Source organism: Thamnophis sirtalis, unplaced genomic scaffold (assembly GCF_051295495.1).
Source record: "Thamnophis sirtalis isolate CommonGarterSnake01/CBP01778 unplaced genomic scaffold, rThaSir2_p1.2 scaffold_7, whole genome shotgun sequence".
Taxonomy (NCBI): domain Eukaryota; kingdom Metazoa; phylum Chordata; class Lepidosauria; order Squamata; family Natricidae; genus Thamnophis; species Thamnophis sirtalis.
In genome coordinates, this window is record NW_028261387.1 from 55,384,473 (window position 1) to 55,408,436 (window position 23,964).

At 34.6% G+C, this 23,964-nt stretch overlaps 1 protein-coding gene across 2 annotated transcripts in view; it reads right to left on the reverse strand.

Annotated features, from left to right (window-relative positions):
* Positions 1-23,964, reverse strand: part of PLXNA2 (plexin A2) — a 436,755-nt gene that overhangs the window by 103,391 nt on the left and 309,400 nt on the right. For both annotated transcript variants that reach the window (XM_087720123.1, XM_087720124.1), the window contains exon 13: positions 2,980-3,131. In XM_087720123.1, coding sequence (XP_087576249.1) covers positions 2,980-3,131 — 152 coding nt within the window. The remainder of the gene's footprint in view (positions 1-2,979; positions 3,132-23,964) is intronic.

Consider the following 23,964-nt stretch of genomic DNA (forward strand, 5'->3'; position numbering starts at 1 on the left):
AGAAGGTAAACTGAATATTATGATATCATCATGTTAGAAATAGTTTTTGCCTTTGCGAGTTTATTGATTTCCTGCCCAATTTTATCAAGAACACTATGGATGAACTTCAACCATTATTTTAATTAGCAAAACTAGAGGTGGTAGTAGCAGCCTTGAAAGTATAAGAGCTGAAGCTAGTAGGAACCAACCCAAAGGTAGAATTAAGCTAAGGCTTCATTCTTGTCTGTAGCTTAGCTGTATTTGACACTGTTTTTCCCCCAAATTAAGCCAGATACTTCAAGAGTCTTTTTTGGGGGTGGTGGTGGTGGTGTTATTATTATTTTTTATTGTACAATTTTCTTGGGTTGTATATCAATTTTTTTATATTCACAATAACAGTGTACTGTTTCGGTACAATTTTAAGTACAGATAATAAATCTTGTACACACAATAATTATGAATTCTTCTCAGATCCTATTCACCATTGTCTTCACTTATCCTTATTAAAGAATTTTGCATATTTAGTTAAATCCTCTGTTCAGTTTTGTCTATAATCAATTGATAATATCAAATATTATAGACATCATATGGAGATCACATTTATAACCATTATCCTCCAAATAATCATAAGGTTTACTTTTCTTAATTATTCAATATTCATTATTCAATTAAACAAATTACTTTATCCTTGTTTACATGTCCACATTTCTAACTTCTGCTTCTATTTTCTAATCATTAATAAAATAATTTCCAAGTTAAATTTTTCCCATTTCCAGTTTCTATCTTTATACTAGTTCTTAATAGAACAACTCCTATATTAAACAGTATTCTACATTTATCCTTCATCTCTTGCCCATTTTTGTATCTCCACTCCTATTGACTTCTTGGCACTTCCCCCATACTTCTCCCTTGGGGTCTTGTATCTTCTTGTCTCATCCGTGTTTGATCTAAGTATTTCTTCTATTTATGCTGCTTGTTCACTCTTTTGAGCCTTCAACTGCCTTCTGCCCCAGGTATTTCAAAAATCTTGATTAATGATTGATAATTTAGAAAAATCATAAGATTTCCTGAGAAGAATCTCTTTTCTAGTATCCTCTGAGTGTTTTGGCATCCTTCTCTACTCTTATAATGATACCTCCAGACTTAAGGCAACCAGGCTAAGGATTCTGAGAGACTAAAACATATTTTGAAGAACAGCTTGATCTTTGTTAATAAAAGAAAATCACCCTTTAGTTTTGGAATTATCTATTATATTTAACACATTATTGAAAATATCTAGAGAAAGAAATACAGCAATGAGGAAAGTTACTCATTGGGAATCCTCTGAGAAAACTCTGGGACAAAGATTAACTTCTAATTTTTTTCAGATTTTTTAAAGAGAAAAACAGTAAACAGTAAAACCAGCTTTTCTTCCTCACCAGCCAATTACATATCTGCCTTCTGTTTGAAGACATGGGAGGCAGAAACATCAGAAGCGCCTGACAAGAGAGAGATACACTGAGTAGGCTAATATGTAAAAGGTCACCATTATTGACTTTTTTTCTTGGTAGTTGAGAAGCCATGGGAGTGATTCAGCTCAGATTATTTGGGTTGGGGGAGGAGCACTAGGAAGCTGGACAAGAGCCAGTATTTTCATCCAGGAGCACATGTTGGTTGTGTAGCCAAAGGAGAAAAAAATTGGGCATTTTAAAGGTCAAGGTCACGAGCACCAGAAGCTCGATCAACTTTTTAATTCCAAATTATGGAAAACAATTACACAGTTGAGAATAGTGGATGAAGAGCTCATTCAAAATTTCTTGCCCTACGCAATTACATAATCCCAGATAGAACAAGATACTGTTAGCCACAACATAAGGGCCTAAAATGAATAAAGTTAACCTATTTGATATTAAACTGTATTTGGTACAAATTAAAGTGTGAATATTTTCATCTTAGAAAAATTCTAAAAATGACACCTATTTTAGGCCTTTTCAATTCCTATACAATTATGTTGTACAAAAGCATATGATTTTTTCCAGTTATAGCTCCCTTATAAAAAATATAGCTAAAGAAAATATATATCTGCACATGAAGAAATGGCTTGTTGAAGGCTATTTCCAATTTATTGTTATAGTTATGTATTGATATACATTTATAATAACCAATGAAACTGTGACACAATAATCAATGTATTTTGCAAGTGTTAATAAAAATCCAATTACATGGTTAGCAGTATCTGGTCCTGCAGAGAGATCCAGTGGCCATTGCTATTACAAGAAACCTTCTCTATATCTGTTTGCTTTCTATTACTAGATAAAGAAATGTATTCCACAATAATAGGTAATGAAAAGATCAGTTTTCCACTACATCTACCCAGTGTTCTGGCCCCTTGATGCCCAGAGGAATGGAGAAAATGCTGGTTGTGTCTGAAGTAGACACATACAAGTTCTCTGCAGATTCATCTGTAAATGAAATCGCCTGAGCAGAGAAAGAAAAAGATATATTATGTTGGATTCTACCCATATCTTTTGTAACTCTGAATTCAGAGTTTCTGTGGTGTTCCAAAATACTGGAGATTTTCCAGTGCAATTGCTAAAGTTAGACTGGTTCCATTTTCAGTTTTTTTAAAGTAGTAGCAGGGCAAAGGCAAAAATTTTGTGAAGCATGCTAGACATAATTGGAACTGGACAACGGCTTCTTCCTCATAGTAAAGATTAATTAAAATGACACCAAGGAATCCAGTTCATTGAAAAGTAATATTTTGTCATAATGATTTACCTAGTTTTACAACTTTATTTATACAAATTAGTGTCTGAAATCACAATATTCTTAGCACTTGTCTATTCAGTTGAATTCTTGCCTTTATTCTGAGGAAAAACATTATTTATATTAAGTGCTATTATTTTGTTATCTGCTCACATACAGACCACATAGGAGAAGGAAAAAGTATTAGGTATGTTCACTGCCTTATTTATAAAAATAATAAGGGAGGGATATAAACAAACAAGCAAACAAACTCACTGTTCAGCAATAATGTACTGGTCCTCTAGTGGAACACATTCCACACCAGCTACTTGTACATTGTGGGCTATCTCAGAGAAATCCAGCCCCAGGTTGACACCACGAATAGTGACTCGTGTTCCTCCTTCTGGTGGACCTGACAGTGTCAGGATCTGGGAAAGTAACAAAAACAAACATTGACAATGGAAACAAACATTAGTTTTATAAACAAGAAACTGGTGATAAAAATAAACATGGTTCTACAAATGGTTCTGAGAAAGGTCTGGCTTCTTTTTTTAAAAAAGAAAAATACATTTTATTAAAAGTTATAAAGAGAACATAACAAGTAATACAAAATAGAAAAAAGCATAGAATAAAAAAGCAAAAGTGCAATGAGAAAGAATGAAAAGTAGAAAGAATCAGCTGTCAATTTCTTGCGCTGCAAATATAAATATGGTTACAATATTACCTCCTTCTCTATGTTTACAATAAAAGCTCCCATTTTTCTATTATCCATTTGTAATAATCACAAATCATAAGAGCATTGTTTCTGTTTCATGCAAAAATTCTAAAAGGAGTTTCCAGTCAGCTATAAATGGAAATATTATCTTTTCTCTGATCAAGAAAGTTAATTATGCCATGTTCGGAAGCTTCATCATGTCACCAGTCATTCCTCCATTGTGGATAATGTAGAATCTTTGATGTATTATTGCCACTATGTGGATAACCTCACACCCAGGAAATGCAGATTGAAACATAATCATGGAGTTGAGAGGGTCAGGCAGGGAGGTCACTTACACAGCAGGGAGGCTGGTACAATAATAGCAATAGCAGTAGACTTATATACCGCTTCATAGGCCTTTCAGGCCTCTCTAAGCGGTTTACAGAGAGTCAGCATATTGCCCCCAACAATCTGGGTCCTCATTTTACCCACCTCGGAAGGATGGAAGGCTGAGTCAACCCTGAGCCGGTGAGATTTGAACCGCTGACCTGCTGATCTAGCAGTAGCCTGCAGTGCTGCATTTAACCACTGCGCCACCTTGGCTCAATAGCAACAGAGCCCCATTGGTGCCCAACTTAAGAAAGAGCATATCCAGTAATGTGAATAGAATGTCTGCTGAATACCTCTCTAGTCTTTCGTATAATCACTACCACTCCACACACCCTATTTTGGAGTCTGAGCTAGTGCCAAACCTGAATACTAGCTGGGCAAATCTCAGAGAACAGCACTCTGCCCTCCTATCCCAGCCAAGTCTCTATGATACACACACTGGCCTTCTCTTTAGCAATTACAACAATAACAGGGCCTAGCCCAGGGCTAGAAAGCCTGCCATCCTGTGCCTGGGGTGAAGTCCAGGAGATTGGAACGTGCCACAGGAATAATGCACCTGTGGTTCAGCCCTGTGACTTGGTCACTTTAGTCTTTAAAATTTTTGGAATTAATTGTATGTATCTATATACATTTCTTTCTTTTTTTACGCATCCAAGAGACATCAAGCTTCCAATTCTTCCCACCTCATTCTCCTGATTAGTATAGTAGTTCGAAATCTCTTTTTTCAGAAATGTAATGTAGGAGAATTTATAAAGTCATAATGAATAGCTTGAATAATGAATATGTCTACAGGTAGCTAAGGCTGAGATAACACATTTCTGCTGTACAGTTCTGGTCTAAGCACTTTGATGAAACAATATATTCAGTTTTGGCTTGTGAATATAGAATGTCACATGCAGTGATTTAGTGATTGCTTTTGAAGTGTAGAATCTCATCATGACATATATAGCCGTATATGAGAATACCAGGAGATTGTATAACATCCAGTTTATTAACAATACAATACCTATACATACCTAAAATATACCTAATATGAAAAACATTGAGAAGTGTTCACCTAAATAGAGAGAATCACTATGGGAAGATGTGTTTAATGAGGCAATATGTGAGAATGCTTGGAAATGAAGCATTAAATGGCACTTAATATGCAATGAAGTGTGAGTTGCCCAAGAAATCTGCAGTATTTCCAAGTACAGTAATTTGAACATCAGCACATCTGAATATGCTCTCTGAACATTGGAGGAGCCGAAATAATTTAATGGCCTGTGACTATAAAACATCAACTCTGGCAATACTGTTACTGGGATAAGACAAAATGAGAAAGCAAGCTTTTCAGCTCTCCAGAACTTTCATTAAACAGCAAGTAAAGCAACAAGGAAAGGAAATCAAAAGCAGGAAGAAAGGTTTAATTCAAACTATAATTACCTTCAGTGTTTTCTCCCTTTTATATTGAATGAACAGAAGTTTCAGGTAAAATGCAAAATATTTTAATAGTGTATTAAAAAACTATATAACTAGGATTATATATGTAAAAAAGGAAGTAGGTTTAGGCCTATTGAATCTGAAACATGATTGTAATGTCATTTGGCTAAGACATTTCATTTCATTAGGAATTATGTAACTGTCAATAGATACAAAGGAAGTTCACCTAAAAGTATAGTAATAGTACTCTCAAATCCATACTTGAGAACAAAGGTGAACAGTACTTTTGTTCACCTATTTGTTGATCAATGTTTGTAAGATAGGTTTGAAAATAGGTTTGTTAAATACAAAAATGGGATTTTGTACAATTAAAACTATAGCATGAGAATCCTACTACTATTATTATTAATGTTAAATATATATTTGAATTTTGGATTTGAATTTTAATTAAGACAATTACTCAACAATAATTCACAATGGTTCTGCTGTTTGCTTATTGCCCCTACATTTATAAATTAATGAGAAAAAGAAAATGATTACTGATGCTTTGAACAAATCTTCATATTGAAATGATGACTATATGTAGATGATTGCATTTCTATTTAGGATCACATAGCTTCTGTTTTGTTAGAAAACTTCTATTATTTTTTCTTTCTTTCTTTTACATGGTCCTTTTCTTCTGTTCTTGGTTTGCCTTCTCTATTAACTCAATTTTGGCTCAATTTTAACAGGGAATGTAGGAAAAAATAGCAGACTTCTGCTTATTTTTTAAGTAGAATATCAGGAGCTGCTGGACAGCAAATCTAATAATTGTTAATCCCATTCTGAAAATACAAAATCAAGTAATGCTCTACAACAGGGGTATCAAATTTGCGTCATCATGGCGATGTCATGTGACATATCAGGAATTTTTTTCCCTTTGCTAAACCAGGCGGGGGCAGAGCCAGCATGTGACACAACCGGCCCGTGGGCTGCAAGTTTGACACCCCTGCTCTAGAACCATTATGATGTCTAAAGGAAAATAATACATTTGTTTTGAGAAAGAAAAAAGAATCTAGCAGGATTTTATTGTTTCTTTATCTATAAGAAACAAATTGAAGATGCACTGAAAACCCTTATTAAGGTATAGAGGATACATAATCCTGAAAAAAACAGTAACAATTTAGCTTCTCTTTTAAAAGGACTTATTAACTCTAGAGTTAGAAACATTTCAAATGGACCATCGTGGCTTCTCTTCTCTTTTTCTATAAAAATAAAAATAACTCTCATCACTGAAAGAAATCTAATGGGAAATGAGTTCATGTATATTGAATTATAATTCACAATAATGAAAACACTACATCCACTAGATTAAAAACAAACCTGAATTGTCAAATAAAAATCCCAATGTTTGAGTGTGATGCATGCTAATGACCCAAATACCTTCATTTCTTTATTGCTTTCTAAGTTTTAATTTCTTTTTTAAAAATACTGCCTTAAACATTGTGATACAGTTCCATATTTAAATTTTCTTCCACATTTTCTGAGGTGATAAAGTTATTTACTGAGAAAGGAAAACTGAGAATCTCACATTTTAGCACACAGTATTTAAAACAATGCTTTAGAAAACTAAAGCGAGTCAGTTTGGTCTAGTGGTTAAGGCAGTAGGCTAGAAAGCAGGATTAGAAGTCACTTGGATTGCTTTGGCCCAGCCACCCTTTCTCAGCCAAAGCCACCTCACAAGCTTGTTGTTCTGGGGAAAATAGGAGGAGAAAGCATTATAAACGTTCACTGCCTTGAGTTACTCATAAATGCAGTATATTAAAGGTGAAATTGAAGGTAATCTTTTCAGGTACTGCATTTTCAGTAGAACATGCATTTGGATTCATGTTGCAGTAACAAGATGTGTTACTTCTTACTGCGTAATCTTGAACATACTGTACATTGATGCATTCTGTCTCTCTTACATACTCATCTCTTTCCTTTTATTTCTTCCCTTTGTAGTGAGGTGTGAAATATCACCAGAAATATTCATCTACTTCATTAGAGATGCTCATTAAACACTTTTGATTCTAATACTCTGTCTGCTGCACTGCAGGGTTCCACAAATACCCAATATGTGATTTTCATTCATACCGAATAGAGTGCATTTGATTTATCTTCCAATATTCATTTTAATGGACCTATTTATACACATTATATAACCAAATTATCACTGAGAGGAAGAGGCTATTCTTAGAGATATATGTCTGTTTATTGTCTTCTACAGGCTTATAAGAGAAGACATTTACTTATTTTATCGCACACAACATAATGTAATCTCACCACATAGCAGCACTTGAAAAATCATGTAAGAAGAAACGGAACATCTTTACCTCTTTCATTCAGCTTCTAAACAGCAATAATGTTTAAAACATAGTATTGGTTCCTGCTCTAAATAATTGTTAAAATCTAAATTCCACTAGAAAGAATTGGAGTGGATGAGCAGATAAAGGCTTACATAAGACCATATTCAATAATAGTTAAGATATAATATATCTGCAGCCTGCCACTTGGTTTGGATAAAAGAATGGGTATTGCTGAGAAATTTTTTAAAAATATTAGAATTAGAACTACATAACCTGAGATATGATCACCACAGCTTTTTATGGTACCATAAAGTTAAAGTTCATGTACATTTTAAAAATCCTTAGGGAAGAAGAAAAATATAAAATAAATATAAGCCCAGGCTGTGCTCAAAAGTACCTTTAATGGTCTCACCAAAAGAAGCCTTTAATAGAAAAGAAACAGTCAGTAAAAAGAAATAGTTAACATACCAAAATTTATTAGTACAAGCAAATGGAGAACTTAAGTGAATTGAGAATATTTGATTATAGAAGAATATAGTTGTCAATGGTTTTCATATACCACTGAGAGAAAAAAAATATAACTAAAACGTTTACTGGAATTGAACAACATATGATGAAATGTGAAACTGAATTACATACAAATGATGAACATACAGTTGCACTTTTGCCGATATTTGAAATGTAAGTTTCAAATATCGGCAAAAGTTTCATTTTCAGTTATCTGGCCTTCTAAAGAGCAGTAAGAGTTGATCTCCTCTAGGACTGACCGGTTTGATCTCAATCTAATAAACCATTATTCAAATATAGATTTGAGGGTAATTTCTCAGCAACTGCATTGATTTTTTTTCCTGCACAGATGCCTTAAAACCAGATGTGAGTTTGCATAACACATTGTTTAAAGGCACCACCAGCAAACTCAGATCTCTTTTAAACAACCACTAGACCTCAAACTGCAATTTATCATGCAATGTTTTCTTCTTTTCTTTCTACTATGAACTAAATTTTATCCCACTCTCAAGGCTAGAAGTAATGATATTAAATCCAGCATATGCATTGTGCTTCTTCAGCTTCTGAATCATGCCAGACAACCAAGAATTGTGGAGGCAGCTGCTATGCCTAGTATGGTGGAACATAAGAAAACTTGTGGGAGGCTGCAGCTGGTGGCAGAAACTTCTGCTGAGAAATTAGGCTTCCTTTTTATAGACTTTTATAAAAGCCAGTAACCTTAAATGGCTTGACAGTTACTTTGGAGAACTTTATTAAGTTCCACTTTGGACAAGCTCTGAATGTTAAATATCACATTATATTAGGGAGCAGTCACACCTCCTTAAATGTCTTTTTTAAGAACTAAAAGCTACTTATTTATAGCAGGTCTCTAACATAGCCATTTTAATTCCTAAATCTAGAAAAGTATACCTTTAGAACCATCTCCCAGTATTTATGAGGTTAAGAACAGAAGGGAACTATTTACTTGTGCATAATTTCTGATTCCAGCGAGGGCTTGCAATATAACTTGGGTAAATCCTTTTTTTTTAATGGCCACTAGGTTCATTTCAATGTATTGATTCAATTCATTGGCACATTAAGGTCTGGATTAAGCAACACTGTAATTCATCATGTTTTCAAAAAGTTTCAGCATCTAACCTAAATCACAATCTTAGTGTGTGTTTGAATATCTGATGACACCCCTTTTGCCAATCTGCTCAAACAGCAGGTTCCTGCAGATGCTGCTTGTTGGCAAAAAAAAACAAAAAACATTAGCTTATCTTCCACCAAATGTGTGTTTTGTGACTGGCTACACTTATCATGGTAGTTATTTTCTGAAAACAAATCCCTTCCCCATGATTGCCATTTTATGAAAATGCTCACGTCTTCTAATTCCAGATGTAGCCACCACATATCTGAAATCTAAAATGAACGATGTGCTGCACTGCCACAGGGAGGCAAACATCTCAGATTAGCTATGAACACATCCCAGCCTAAACTATGATTCCCTGAGACTAAATTATAAACCTTATTTGTTTTGTGAGTTCACTTTCTATTCCACAATTGATGACCAGTAATATTATTCCAAAATTTTCTAAGTACTTTAAAAAATAAGTCAGTTTCTTTGCTCCCCTTCCTTCCTCTCTAATGTGTCTTAACTTTTTTTCGACTTTGTTTCTCATTCCATTTATTTTAGAATTTGAAAGCCATATTACTTAATATCAATCCCCATTTAAAGAGACTATTAATCATACACTTTCCATTTCATTTAGACTTACTTGTGTTCTAAAAACACTTATTTCATTCGCCTGTCTTTGCCTCAGTTCCCATTTTCTTTCGTGCATTCAGCCTGGGACTAAAAGCTTTAATCTATTCATCATGTAGTGTCGATTAGAGTCTGCTTTCTGTAGCTCACACTCTGTAGTGTGTCTTGTATCATTTTTCTCTGCAAAGCATCATGTGTCTACAAAAGACATAATATGAAAATCAAATTGCATTATATTATACTATGCACTCTAAGGTTTGCTACTGTTAATGTTTACAGATCACCTATATGCAATGGTTCATGGTTCTTGACAGTTATTTCCCTTACAACAGTAATAAGCATACAACAGTATGCTTATTTTTTAAAAATGCTTTTGCTGAAGTAATTGCATGACAAATGGAGGTATTTTTCCCTCTCTCAGTAAATCCACAGCCTGCCTTTTTTCTTTTTCTTTTCTTTGAGAGGCTGCTCAAGGTTTGTTTTTTTCTTTTTTCTTTAACCAAACTGGAGATAACAAAACCTGACTACAGTGTCAAAGGCTGTGTTGCCTTTTTATTTTCTAAATGTCTTGACCTGGAAAATATCCAAACCAGATATCCAATCTGACCTAGATTTAACTGCCACTAATTGAACAGTTCTGAAGGAACTGTGTCAAAATGTTGCTGCTGGGTTAGAACAGATGCATTCAATTAATTACAGCTGGAGAACTTCAGTCATAATCATTGAAGGTAGCAACATTTGAAAGATCCTATTTGTATAAAGCTCTTTAAATAAAAGTGGATCAGACCTGAAATCCAGGCAGCTGCCTTATCTATGAATATAGATCAGGACCCTAAAACAAACAAGCAAACTACACTATTGAAGTTTAATAAAAGTTGGCTATGTGGAGTCCTTGGTACTCTCTTGAGTTTGGTTATTTGCAGTTGCTTATTCAACTAGGAAATGTCAATGTTAGTGAATATAGGGTTTTATTCCTGTTTACATATAATAGTTTGCCCCATCAATGTTGGTGTATATGTGACTTTACTTGGTAATACCTTGATTAGGATACTTGTCTGCTTGTTTCTTGGCAATTTCTTGATTAGGCTATTTGTTTGTCTGCTTGTTTGCCTCCTTGGTAGTTTCTTGATTAGGTTCATTTTTTTGTTTGCCTGGTGTTAATCCCTGCTTCTCTGAGTGTTGGCTGCTGAACAGGATGTGTAATGGTCTTTTCGTTTCCTTCTGAGATGTTTTTAGTGCCCCTTTGGAATGGGGCACTATGTGAATCTCTGTGTGTCTATTGATGGCTGATTTGTATGAATGCCAAGCTTCCAGGAATTATCTAGAGGTTTTGGATTTAGCTTCACCTAGAACACTCAGTTTCCCAGTTGCAACTATGGTTTTTATCCATGTATTTGAAATTAAGGAGTTTTCAGAAGTTGGTTATATTTGGATAGTTGAAATCCCCCTCCCCAAATAATGCTGTAGTTATGCTTTTTCAAAATAATTTGATCTCTGAAAGTGTAATCTGAAAAATTTAGAAGATCTGTTGGTTTGAAATAGACTTTCAAAATGAAGTTGCCATTGTTTAATTCTCCTTCATTTTTCTTATAAAGCTTGAAGTCGTGAACCAAACTGAAATATGATTTAAGCTCTCTATCTACTCAAGTAGGTGCTTAATGAAAATAGGAACTGCATATAAGTAATCTCACCTCCCTCTCTCTACACCACAAGCCCTGTTCTGCTGCCTCATTTTGGCAGAGTTATGGTTTTAGTGTCTGGGAGGAATGAGCAAAGAATGGGAGTATATGCAGGGTCACCCAAGATGGGAAGGTCATTTCAGCTGCCCAAGCAGACACATATAGGGCAGCAGCAGTATAGGAAGATGCTGGAGTCAGTGACAATAGTAAAGGCATCAATTCATATTGCTTGGGAGAAGGCAGTGGTAAAGCATTCCTGCATTTTTACCAAGAAAACCCACATTGATAGAGCACATAAAACAAATAATATTATAGTATCAGATAGTGAGCTACTGACATCTACTGAAGAAGAACTAATGATATTTCAGTGCACCAATGGTATTTGTCAAGCCAGTTTATTGTAGCAATTAAGATATCAGTTAAAAATTGAAAGCCCATAGATTATATTCCCACTTTAGGCATGAAACTAGCTGATGACCTTGGACCAGCCACTCTCAGCTCTAAGAAGGAGGCAATGAAAAACTACTTCTGAAATCTTTCCAAGCAAAGTATGGAGACTTTTCCAGTAAATCATCAGGAGTTCAGATTGACACATATACACAATTATGTTCATGGTATGGCTAAATTTAGGTTGTATAGTTGCTAATGTTTCCATACAGGAAGATAAAATCTGAAGCTACAAAAACTGAATAGGAACATGGAATGTAAATAGCATGAAGACGGGAAATGTTCAACATAGTGAAAGATGAAATGAAATAACTGAAAATTTGGCATCATAGATTGAGATCGACTGAGATTGGACACTTTCAGTGAGAAGATCATACTGTTTACTACTCAGCACATGAAAAACAAGGAACAGCATTACTTTTATTTTAGGAAGAGTATAGCAAAAATAGTACTTGGCTGCAATGCAATCTGTGATTGAATAATATTGATGATACTTCATAGGTAACCTTTTAATATGACAATCATTGTTATAACCACTGATGTGGAAGAAGACAACATTGATATGTTTTATAATCAAGTTCAATTTTAAATTGACAGAACATGCAAGCATGATGTGCTGCTTATGACAGGAGATGTGACAGGAGATGGCAAAGTTGGAAACATGAAGGAGAAAACTGGTTAGATGGTATGGCTTAGGAAACCAATTTGCCTATTGAACCCTTGGGAGTGGCACTGGTATGGGCATGAGGAATTTCTCGGGATGAGTATTTGGGGCTAGAAAACTTTAATAAAGACTGCATGTGCATGTGTGTGAGGGACAGGCAAGAACCAATCTAGAACTGAAGAGAAATGTTTTGATGGAACAATTAATAGAATTGTTTTGTTTTGATGGAACAACTTGCCTCCAGAAGTTGTGGTGCTCCAGCACTGGAGGATTTTAAGAAGAGATTGGACAACCATTTGTCAGAAACGGTATAGTTTCAGACAAATGGATGAACAGGGGATTGAATGAGAAGACCTCTAAGGTCCCTTCTAACTCTGTTATTCTGTTAATTCTGTTAAAAGCCACCAAAATATGGTAAAGAACAGAAGAAAAATCTGTTCAAGTAAAGGATCTAAGCAACCTATGTCAGCAAATGAAGAATGATACAGTGGTCAACAGATTGGAAAAGATTGGTCAATTTACATTATAACAGCAAAACAGGGAGACTTAACAGAGTGTGTAAACTATCATTTAATTTACTTAATTCCACATGCTAGAAAAACAATACTTATGATCATCCAATGCTAATTAGAGCCCTACATGGAAAAAGTGATGCTTGATGTTCAAGTTGGTTTTAGAAATGTTTGCAGAACATGAGACATTATTACAGATGCATGCTGAAAAATTGACAAGGCTAAATAATATTTTTAAAAGTTACTATGTGCTTCAGTAATTAAATAAAGCTTTTGATTGCATAAATCACATCAAGCCATGGAAAGTGTTCAGAAAAATTGGAATGTACAGGTCAGGCCAGAAAGCCACAATATGAACAATACATGGTGAAATAGACAGGTTCCAAGAAAGCAAAAGAGTGTGGGAACACTGCATATTTGCTCCTTATTTATTCAATATACTATATATGCCAAATATATATTAAGGAAAGCTCAATTGGAAGAAGCTAAGCATTGGTTTTAAAACTAGAGAAAGAAGCATCAATAACTTGCACTATGTTGGCAACAGTACCCTGATAGGCAAAAATGCAAAGGATATGCAAAATCTAGTAATAAGAATCAAAGAGCAAAATGGGAGAAAAGGGATTAAAATTTCAAGGAGACCAAATTAATGTCCTTTGTTTCTGCTTTTAGGATTAATAGTAAAGGAACCAACAATTAAAACTTTGAAGAAGCAAGATAAGAAGAGTATTGACACCTCTGAACTTTGGTGATGGGAATGACTCCTGGATATACTGTGAGTAGCCAAGAAAATAAACCATTGGAACATTGAACAAATCAACTCGAAGTTCTCACTAGAGGCCATAATGATCAAGCACAAATTATCTTACTTTAGACACATTACTCCAAGACCTAGCTCTTTGGAGAAGGTCTCATGCTGGAAAAGGTGAAAGGATAGATAAAATGATGATCAGCAGCAAGATGGATTCTACTACAGTACTGATAACTGCACCATTGGAAAACCTGAAGGGTCAGATTAGGAACAAATCATTATGGAGAAAATCTATCTGTGGGGTTAGTAAGAGTTGACAATGACTTGATGTCATGCAATCAGCACAATCATGCTCTACAAATAATCTAAATTAGATTAAAATGTAATCTACAGAACACATTTTGAATAGTATATTTGAAAAGTAATAATCCTAAAACTGTTATTTCCCATTATACTTCTTAATGACTTTGTCCTATGGGCTGTAATGCCATATAAAAGTGGATAGCACTGACCGCCATGCCATCAAAGCATACTCGATTACACTTCTGTAATGATATAGTTATCCAATATGGCATCTTTTCCTTAATAAAAACATTAAGCACCATATTCTGTTGGCCAAGAGCTCTGGCAAAAGCTAGGCCAAAACATATCAATTTTGTTCTACAGTTCCAATTGTAGTTGGCTATATCCAAGTGGATGAGCCCAGCAAGTCCTCAGCACATCCACATTTATCAACCTGGCAAAATCGTTTTTGTGTCTGTCTTAGTTGATAGCACATTCCAAACCTAATTGTTATCTCCTCAAAGCAACTCTATTATTCAGCCTGACACTGCTCCCCCCCATTCCCTTTAGCTGTTTGTTGCAGTAATGTTATATTAATGAGCCCTGAAGATAAACGAATTGGAGATCAGAGTGCTGCTTGTTCATAAGGAAGTTGATTTTTTATTTATTTAATCACTGAGGCTGTAGGCAACAAGGGAAGATTTATGCTATCAAGGGGAACATAGGATGGATCCCAATGACATGCTGTATGAATGGGAAAGATTTTGTGTTAACATGCATGCTATTATTGATTTTCTTTTTATGTCAACAAGTAAAGATCCCTCTAATCTCTGTTCCCTCTTGACTTATTACAATTTTAAAAGCTTATCTCTTCACTGAACTACTTAAACTTTTCATGAAACAATTTATTTCTGGCAAATATCACCCCCTTTCTCTAAATATTCATTTACAACTTGATATTTAAAAGTTGCTACAGAGATGTAGTGTTTTATTAAATCATCAGACATGGTTTTCTTCATGAATACTATTCTTTTCAAGCACAATTCTTTATCTTTCCCGAGTTTAGCTATGATTAACTACAAAATGTGTAGTAACACTGGTAGTCATTAGAGCTTGCTAGATTTTTACTCAGCTGAATACAACTTAACCAGTTACGCAAAACCTTGGTTAATTGCTAATCATACATAGCTGTGACCATGATTGCTGCTGTTTAAACTGAAATTAGACTGAGGTAGAATTTATACTTCAGAAATCAGTAGATTGGGGAAAGATTTGGAAGACTTCAAGCAGGTGAAAAAGAATGCAAAACATTAGGGAAAGACAAAAATATTATACAATATAAATAAAAATATAGCTGCCAGGAATTAATCGAAAAGAAGAAAGAGTAGTTAAGCTAGAAAGATGAAAAAATGAAGAGCAATTTAGATGGAAATTATATATATATATATATAATTGGGTTTTTCCCCCCAATAATTTTATTAAAGTTTACAAATATAAAAATGTTATACAAATGAAGAAAAATATAAAAACTAAAGAAACAAACAAAAGCAGAAAGAAATAAAAAGCACAAAAAAGAAATAAAAATATATAAAATATGACTCTCCCTCCCTGGAGACATGTATAAATAAATTGACTAAGTTAAGATATTCTCTATTCCTTTTAAAAAAATATCTTCTTTAGGTTTAGGTTTAGGTTTATTGGGATTTATATGCCGCCCTTTTCCCTGAGGGGACTCAGGGCGGCTTACAACCACAGGGGAGGGGAAGTGCAAGGTCAAAACAAACACTTTGTGAACAAAAGAAAAATAATAAAACACAGCTTTCATTCAGCAATCAAACACTCGGGCGGGTAATTGGAAGCCTATCCCCAGGCCTGCTGGGAGAGCCAGATCTTGAGGGCTGCGCGGAAGGTCTGGGTCGTGGTGAGGGTGCGGATCTCCATGGGGAGCTCGTTCCATAGGGTCGGGTTCTTCCCATATCTCATTACTTATTAATAATAAGTTATTACAGAAATTACAGAAAAACCCATCATTTATTCCTACAAAGCAAAAGTCTACTAAGAGGTACCAGAAACATCAACATATATATTTTAAACTTAATCAAAAAATCATTTTTATAATCTAAACACACCTTTTTCTCTAAGAAATAAAAGAAAGGAATTTGTGCCCATTTATAAACAAATCTTTAAAGGCTTGTCATACAATCCTGATGGAAAAATGAAATCCTATTAGTAGCCACTAGAAGTATATGTATTTTAACACTTTTCCAACAGTTTTACTATGAATCTTCTTTTCATTTTTTTTAAAAAAAACCTAAATTTTAGTCCCATTAAATCCCATAAACTAATGTCTTATCATTTTCTCTTTTTTTCTTTCAGGAATAACTTGAATAATTTCTCCTTGTCTTCTCCCAGAAAAGGTTTCCTTGGTTACACATATAACTTTTGTAAATTCCAAGTCAGTCACTGATTTATTGCTTATGTACACCCTTTGATTAGTAAGAAATCAACTATTTTCTACCACTCTTATATCCTGGCATTTTAAAATCCATTTTCAGATCTACATCTTCTTTCATATCATTTTTATAATCCAGCATTTTTAAAACTCCAAATCCACATTCAAATCATCCTCAGTCTGTTTTATCCAATAAAATATTATGTTCTTCTATGTCCTCTGCTAGAGTATCATCCAACCTTGTAAGTAACTTCTGAGCAAATTGTCCCCAAATAACCTAGATTAGTGTCAAATAGTGTTGCTCCACTGTATTAATGAGTGTGTTTTGCTTTAAGAGTAATATTTTGTTCTCTCTTTCAAGTTCATTCTTATCATCTGTCTATTTTTTAATCAACAGAACTTTCCTATGGGAAGATTTCTTACAATTAGTTTCAAAGCCCCTGTATACTCTTTCATAAATTTTAAGCACCCCATAGGAAATATTCTTTGAAATCCATCTAGCTCCTTAACTTTCCAAAATCAACATTGTAGTTCCTATCTTACTGTTTTCAAAAAATTAAAGCTATTCATGTTAATTCTTAAATTTACTCAGAACATCTTTTATCCAGATTGGAAGGAAAAGCTCCTGGTATACTATAGCTTGTCTTTCAGATAGAAATTAATAAACAACTTCTAAAGTAACCAAGAGAGGAGGTAGGTGAACTCAGTGTCTCCTTGAAATGTGTTGAGCATGGCTTAGGAAACATGAATGCTCCCCCAGCTCCCAGACCTCTGAAACCCATTGAATAATACTATTTTGTGATCTATTCCCATGTATAATCTGTGTGGAGCCAAACATGGAAGATCCTTGTCTTCTCCATTCAAAAGGAGTTTTGAAAACCTGAACTTTTCATCAGCTCCACCAATTTTGTCAGCTCCATAATAAGTAGAGTTTTACCCAATCTGCTATGCTGCTCCCCAAGCTAGAAATAAAAATATCTTTTGAAAGGTGTGAAGAAGGCTAAACAAGGATTGTACAATAAAATAAAATGAAAAATAAAGTACTGAAATAATTTTAGATGAAACTGAAGTGAGATACTGCTGGAATGAGAATTTTAGAAAATTATATGGGAACTATATGGTGATATGTGAAACAATGCAACTGAAATAAGCGCTATAAATGTTAGAATTCAAGGAAACAAACTGATGAAGAGAAAGTAATAAATGCTATAAGAGTACTGAAAAATGGTAAGTCTGCCTTTGTAGTTGACACAATGTGAGAAATATTTGCTTATGGAGTAGCTATGCAACTTGCTGAAGGTATATGTGAAGCCGCATCTGTGCCTCATAACTAGAAAATAGAGAAATAAAATAAATTTCTACCAACAGAGCAATAACAAGAGGGGAATGAACAAAATTACATGGGTGGCAGGACTAATTTGTTAAGTGTGCCTGGAAAAAATTATATTTGAAATATTACAATGACTATGAACAAAATTTGAGAAGTCCAGCGTGAATGGCTTCATGTCAAGCAGGAGGTATGCAGACCAGATTTTTGTTGTTAAGTATTTATGAATGTGAGAAAGAAAATGAATTGCTTATTATCTAGATAAAAGATGAAAAAGTGAATAGTTTTGAGTTATAGTATGTTTTTCCTATACATGGAATTGTTAGTCGTCTGCAGAATGTGATAAGAACAGTCGATGATTGCAGTAAACTCAGGTAAGCATACATGAAACATTTAGCAATGATTCAGTATTGGTCATGAATAAGACAAAGACATATAATATCCCTTTGGGCATTTATTTATGGGAAATTATACATGGAATATTTGTGAGTATATAGAGATGTGTTGGTATATGCCTACTTTTTTATGCAGGCAATGCTTTATTGCAATCTGAGAAATCAAATGATTTACTTCTAATGTTAGATAGATTGAATGATGCACTAAGGAATAGATCTAAAAAGTAATGTATCAAAGACAAATATAGTTGTACTTGACAGGAAAAATTGAGTCCGTGATTACAAGTTTTTCATAAATGATGAAAAATTACATCAAGTAAATGAATTTATGTTCTTTGCTAGAAAGTCTTTTAAAGATAGAAAAATGAATGGGGAAAATAGGAGAAATACTAGTAAAAAGGTAGTGGGAAGAATGCAATATGTTGTGAAAAATGGATGCTTATTGAAAGAACCAAAAATAACTATTTGTATAGATAGTAACCTTCTGTTAACTTGGTTGTACAGAAGTGAAAATTGAGTTTTCATGAAAAACAAAAGGTTAAGTTGAATTCAGTAATCATTTAAGAAGTGTATTAGGTAAAAGAAGAACAGAATCAGACCTGAGGATACTTTAGAGCTCATTTAGCGCAACCAATGCATTTTCAGGAGAGGGGTGTAAGAATAGATTTCAAGGATAGAGAGTATATATAGTATACAGTATATAAAATTACAACAATAATGATGGTAGAAACTAGATTTTGTCATTTTCCTTTATTGCCCTTAATTTGTTTTCCTTTTACTGTATTACTCTTTTTTTGCAACTTTGCATAATGTTACTTATATTGAAAAGGAATAATATGATCAATACATGTCTATCTGTGATAGGTCGCTAGGTATATGTTAAAAAATAAACAAATAATGATACATTTCTTAATCCTTTAAAGCTTGAAGGATAATCTAAACCAATTAATAGTACTATTCTAAACATATATACTAAGAAATAAGTTCTATTATTTCTATCAAGAATTGTTATAAGTAAACACATATGGAATGTATTACAAATAAGTATATGTAGAATTGTAACCTTTCCTTACCTTAAAATACTATCATTGTACTTAATGCAACTAATTTCTAAATAGGTATGAATGCAATTATATTTTAGTTTGCTCACTCCTATTAGTTTACAATTGTAACATCAAGCTTGGTCTGTCTCTAACATCTATGAAATTTTACAGACAGCATCATGAAAAGATCTTGAGAACTCAAAAGCTTGATATTTGTTTTGTGGCATTTCGTCTCATCCTAAGGCAAGGCTGTGGATTCTGAGATATTACCATCCAGAGAATAAAGCTGAACAACCAATGTTAGAGCATTTGTTATGATATATTTCTTTGTTAGACAATGAACTATTTCTCCCTTCAATTTAGTTCTACAAAAGGAACCAAATGTTCTGAATTTTAAAAATGACTAAAGGTAATCCTTGACTTCTTACAACCATTAGTTTGGCAACAATGTAAAGTTACAATGACACTAAAAATGTCTTATAACTGAACATAACAGCCATTGCAGTGTCCCTGGGGTCATATGATCAAAATCTAAGTGCTTGACAACTAGTATGTAATTAGGATATTTGCAATGTCCCAATGTCACATGATCACCACTGATGATCTTCCCAGCTGGTTTCCAAAAAGTAAACTCAATGGAGGAAGCAAAATTCACTTAATGATTATGCAAGTCACTTAACCACCCTGATGATTCACTTAGCAACTATGGCAAAAAAGGTAATAAAATAGGGTGCAACTCACTTAAGAATCACCTCATTTAGCAATCAAAATTCTGGTCCCAATTGTGGTACTAACCTGAGGACAACCTTCAGACAAAACATGTCCCTTTGAATTATCATTTAAGACATATTTCCTTACATAAACAGCACAAGCAGTGGGTGTCCCAGTAACATTTGACTGTCTGCCAGTTTCCACATTAATTTTTCTCTAGTGGTAAGTCAGCAGCATCAGAAATCTTCCTTCCTTCCTTCCTTCCTTCCTTCCTTCCTTCCTTCCTTCCTTCCTTCCTTCCTTCCTTCCTTCCTTCCTTCTTTCCCTCCCTCCCTCCCTCCCTCCCTCCCTCCCTCCTTCCAATTTCCCTATTTACTTCTGGGACATTTTCAGGAAGAAAGCCAGCATGCAGATAAATAGCTGCTGTCAGGTGGGAAAGGGAGGCAATAGGTGTGTGAGAAAATGAGTAAGAAAGGGCACACAAGAGAGATCCTAGCAGCAGCCACTTACCTGCGTTCTGACTTTCAATAAATATGATGGGTATGTAGGTTAGGAAGGGCCATGGGGGTGCACAATAGATGCATACAGGTTTGGAAAAGGCACACACAGTCAGGGAGGTTATCTGAGGATGCATAAGAGATGTCGTGGAAGTTGGGAAAGGCACATGGGGCAAGCCAGGAAGTGGGTGGAGGTACATAAGAAGTGCTCCGTGGATTGGAAAAAGCATGTGGGGAGTGAAGTTGGTTAGGGAGGGGGCACAGGGTACACACATACATATGGGTCAAGGAAGGCATATGAGGAATGACATGGGTTGAAAGGGCAACTGTGGGGCAAGCAACGGTGGGGAAAGTGGGCAAGGGAAGGGTTCCTTCATCTTCCCTCTCTCCCATCCTTTCCTCCTTTCCTATTCCTCTCTTCCTTCTCCCTCCCCTCCCCTTCCTTTCCTTTCCCATCCTGCTGCTTGTTGGGGAAAGGAATGAGGGAATACAAGAGTGACTGGGAAACTATCATGGAACATTGAAAAGGAGGCTCACATGACTGCAGTAGTCTGGAGAAGCCACAACCTTCCAAAATTTCATTCTGTAAATTAGCCTATTTGAAGTATCTTGATTCAAATTTTGTTGTTCTGTGATGCATTGTTCATAATGAATTCATTTGAAAGTTATTTAAAAAGAGCGCTTTTGTAGTAGATAGATATATACGTATTTTAAATAGGTTTTTTAGACAGAGAAGAGTATTCATGAGCCATTTTGCTTCTGGTGATTTGCAACTCCCACTTTCAATTCTATACATATTAACACTTAGACTTCTGTGAGAAGAACAAACTTAAAATGCCGCAAAGGCAATTTTATTTATTTATGGAAGGCTCTGGGTTTTGATTAAAAGTTGAAAAAATGGAAGCAACTCCCTTGGGATGAAAGTAAACTCTATTGAGACCATTAGACTGGCAGAGTGGGTGGATCCATCTGTCACAGAGAATCAAGCTGAAAGAAAGATGTATTACTAGGTTTCTAGTGGCTATAAATGAGAATGAAATATTCAGTGCTAGGTAGCAAGCCACCACAGTGTATGTGATTTATTGAAATAGAACCCATTCTGTAGTTAATAAGGTACTGAAAGCACAGTGAACATCATTGCCAGAATTAGTGAATATACCTTAAAGCTCACCTGTGCATGGTAATTTGGAAATCATTATGGAAAAAATAGGCTATTATAAATCGGTTACTATTTTCAGTGGCTGAAATTTATGGTTGGATCCATGCTTGACATGGAAAAGGATTACTGGTTTTGGACCAAGGTGGAGTTGGCTGTGATATGAAGTGCTATTAAACAAACACAGTCATTTGATCACATAATTATTTTTAACAGATATCGCAGAGTAGCCATTTACCAGAATTTACAGCCAGCTCAGTTACTGGGATAAATCCCAGTACATTTGAACTACAACACATCTAAAGATTCTGGAATAGAGAAAGTATTGTATTTTAATCTTGCCATTACATGAAGGGACCTCCCACTCAATTTTTATTTTTTTCCAAGAATCATATCAGGTAGGATAAATTGAGAAGTAGCAAAAGTTCCATGTAAGCTCTTCTAGATCTTTCCCATATCATAAGGTTGCTTCGACCCTATAAGATTTAATTTGCTTTAATGAAGACATTATTTTATATACTGATGTACAGTATTTGTAAATTTATACAGACCCTATACACCAAGTACATATAAGCATTAAGTCTTTATTCAGAGAACTATTTGACCATCTCTTTTTTCTTTTGCATGCAAGAAATATAAGAAAAACTAATCCTTCAAGTTTATCATTTTTTATTAATCTAGGCAAATCAAATTCATCTGATAACTCTCTAAAATTATAAGACAATGATCCTCTTCCATAAGATATATTGTATCTGAGATACAAACATTGAGGAAACCACTAGACGATGGCAAAGAGTTACAGGTAGTGCTTGACTTACAACCACAATTGAACCTGGAATTTTGATTATACAGTTTGGAGGTTGACCACATGACTGGATTTGATTTTACAACCATTTTTACAACAGTCTTTAAGTGAGTTGCTGTGGTCATTAAGAATATCATGTGGTTATAAATCCAAATCCAGATTAATGGTGGGCATTAGAATGCAGAATTGCAGGCTAACTGTGCCCACTACCAGAAGTTCGATCCTAACCAGCCCAAGGTCTTCCAAGTTGGTAAAATGAGGACCCAGATTGTTGGGGGAAATATGCTGACTCTAATCTGCTTAGAGAGTGCTATAAAGCACTATAAATAAGTATATAAGTATATAAATCAGTATATAAGTATTAAGTACTAGCAGTATATAAGTACTAAGTACTAATACTAAGTACTATTGCTATTATCCAATGGGCATTTTTTGATGGAAAATAACAAAAACATTGGAAGATGCAATCACATGACCATGGGTGATTAGAAATGGTTGCAAATAAGAGCTGATTGCCAAATGCCTGACATATGATAAGGTGACCATAGGGATGGAGGATGGATCATAAATAACTTTTTTTAGTCCATTGGAACTTTGAAGAGTTGTTCAGCAACTGGTCATAAATCAAGGGCCACCTGTAATATTTTCTCTGTTTCTTAACATCTGGTGAATTGTCTGAACTTTTGCAAATATGTACCCTTGCCTATCTTCCATGAAGATGTCTAATCTCTTTTTAAAACAATCTCTTTCCCTCTCCCTCTCCCTCCCTCCTCCTCTCTCTTACAGGTATCTTGACCTAATGTAAATCATTAGAAGGGGCACAATGTGGATCACTGGATCATGTTGAAATAATATACTTAACCCTCATCCTATTCTATAAACATGTTATAATATTTCTTTCATAAATCAAATAACTGCTTTATGAAGGGACAGTTCAGATTTAAAAAATAGAATAGCAAAGAAAAGTTAACCTCCTTGACATAGTGGTTACATAGCTTTTTAGTCTGGCATCTTAAATAAGCTATTTAAAGTGACTGCTATTTTAAATGTGCTATTTAAAGCTACTGCTAGCAGTTTCTACCAATGATAGCTGTTGACTGAACAAAGTTTTCCTGACTATTGCCCCTATAATAGCATGCAATCCAGAGAAATCAATTACAGGCTAATTACTTCCCTGTTTTAATTAGTATGCCTGCCGAAGGGCAGAAAGGACACCCCCATACTGATCAGTGAGTTTGACAACTGAAATTGGTTTATCAAGGCCAGTAAAAGTGTACACTGGTTGTGCATCAAAGATGCTACAAATTAATTTAATAGGAAAGCACATGCTGCTTTATTTGCTCCTCCTTAGTGTAATAAGTATAATGCGTTACATCTGGATGAGCAAAGTGAAAGAAGGTTCCTAATTATATGGATGTGGAACTTATATGCTGCAATGTTATTTGTGTCTATT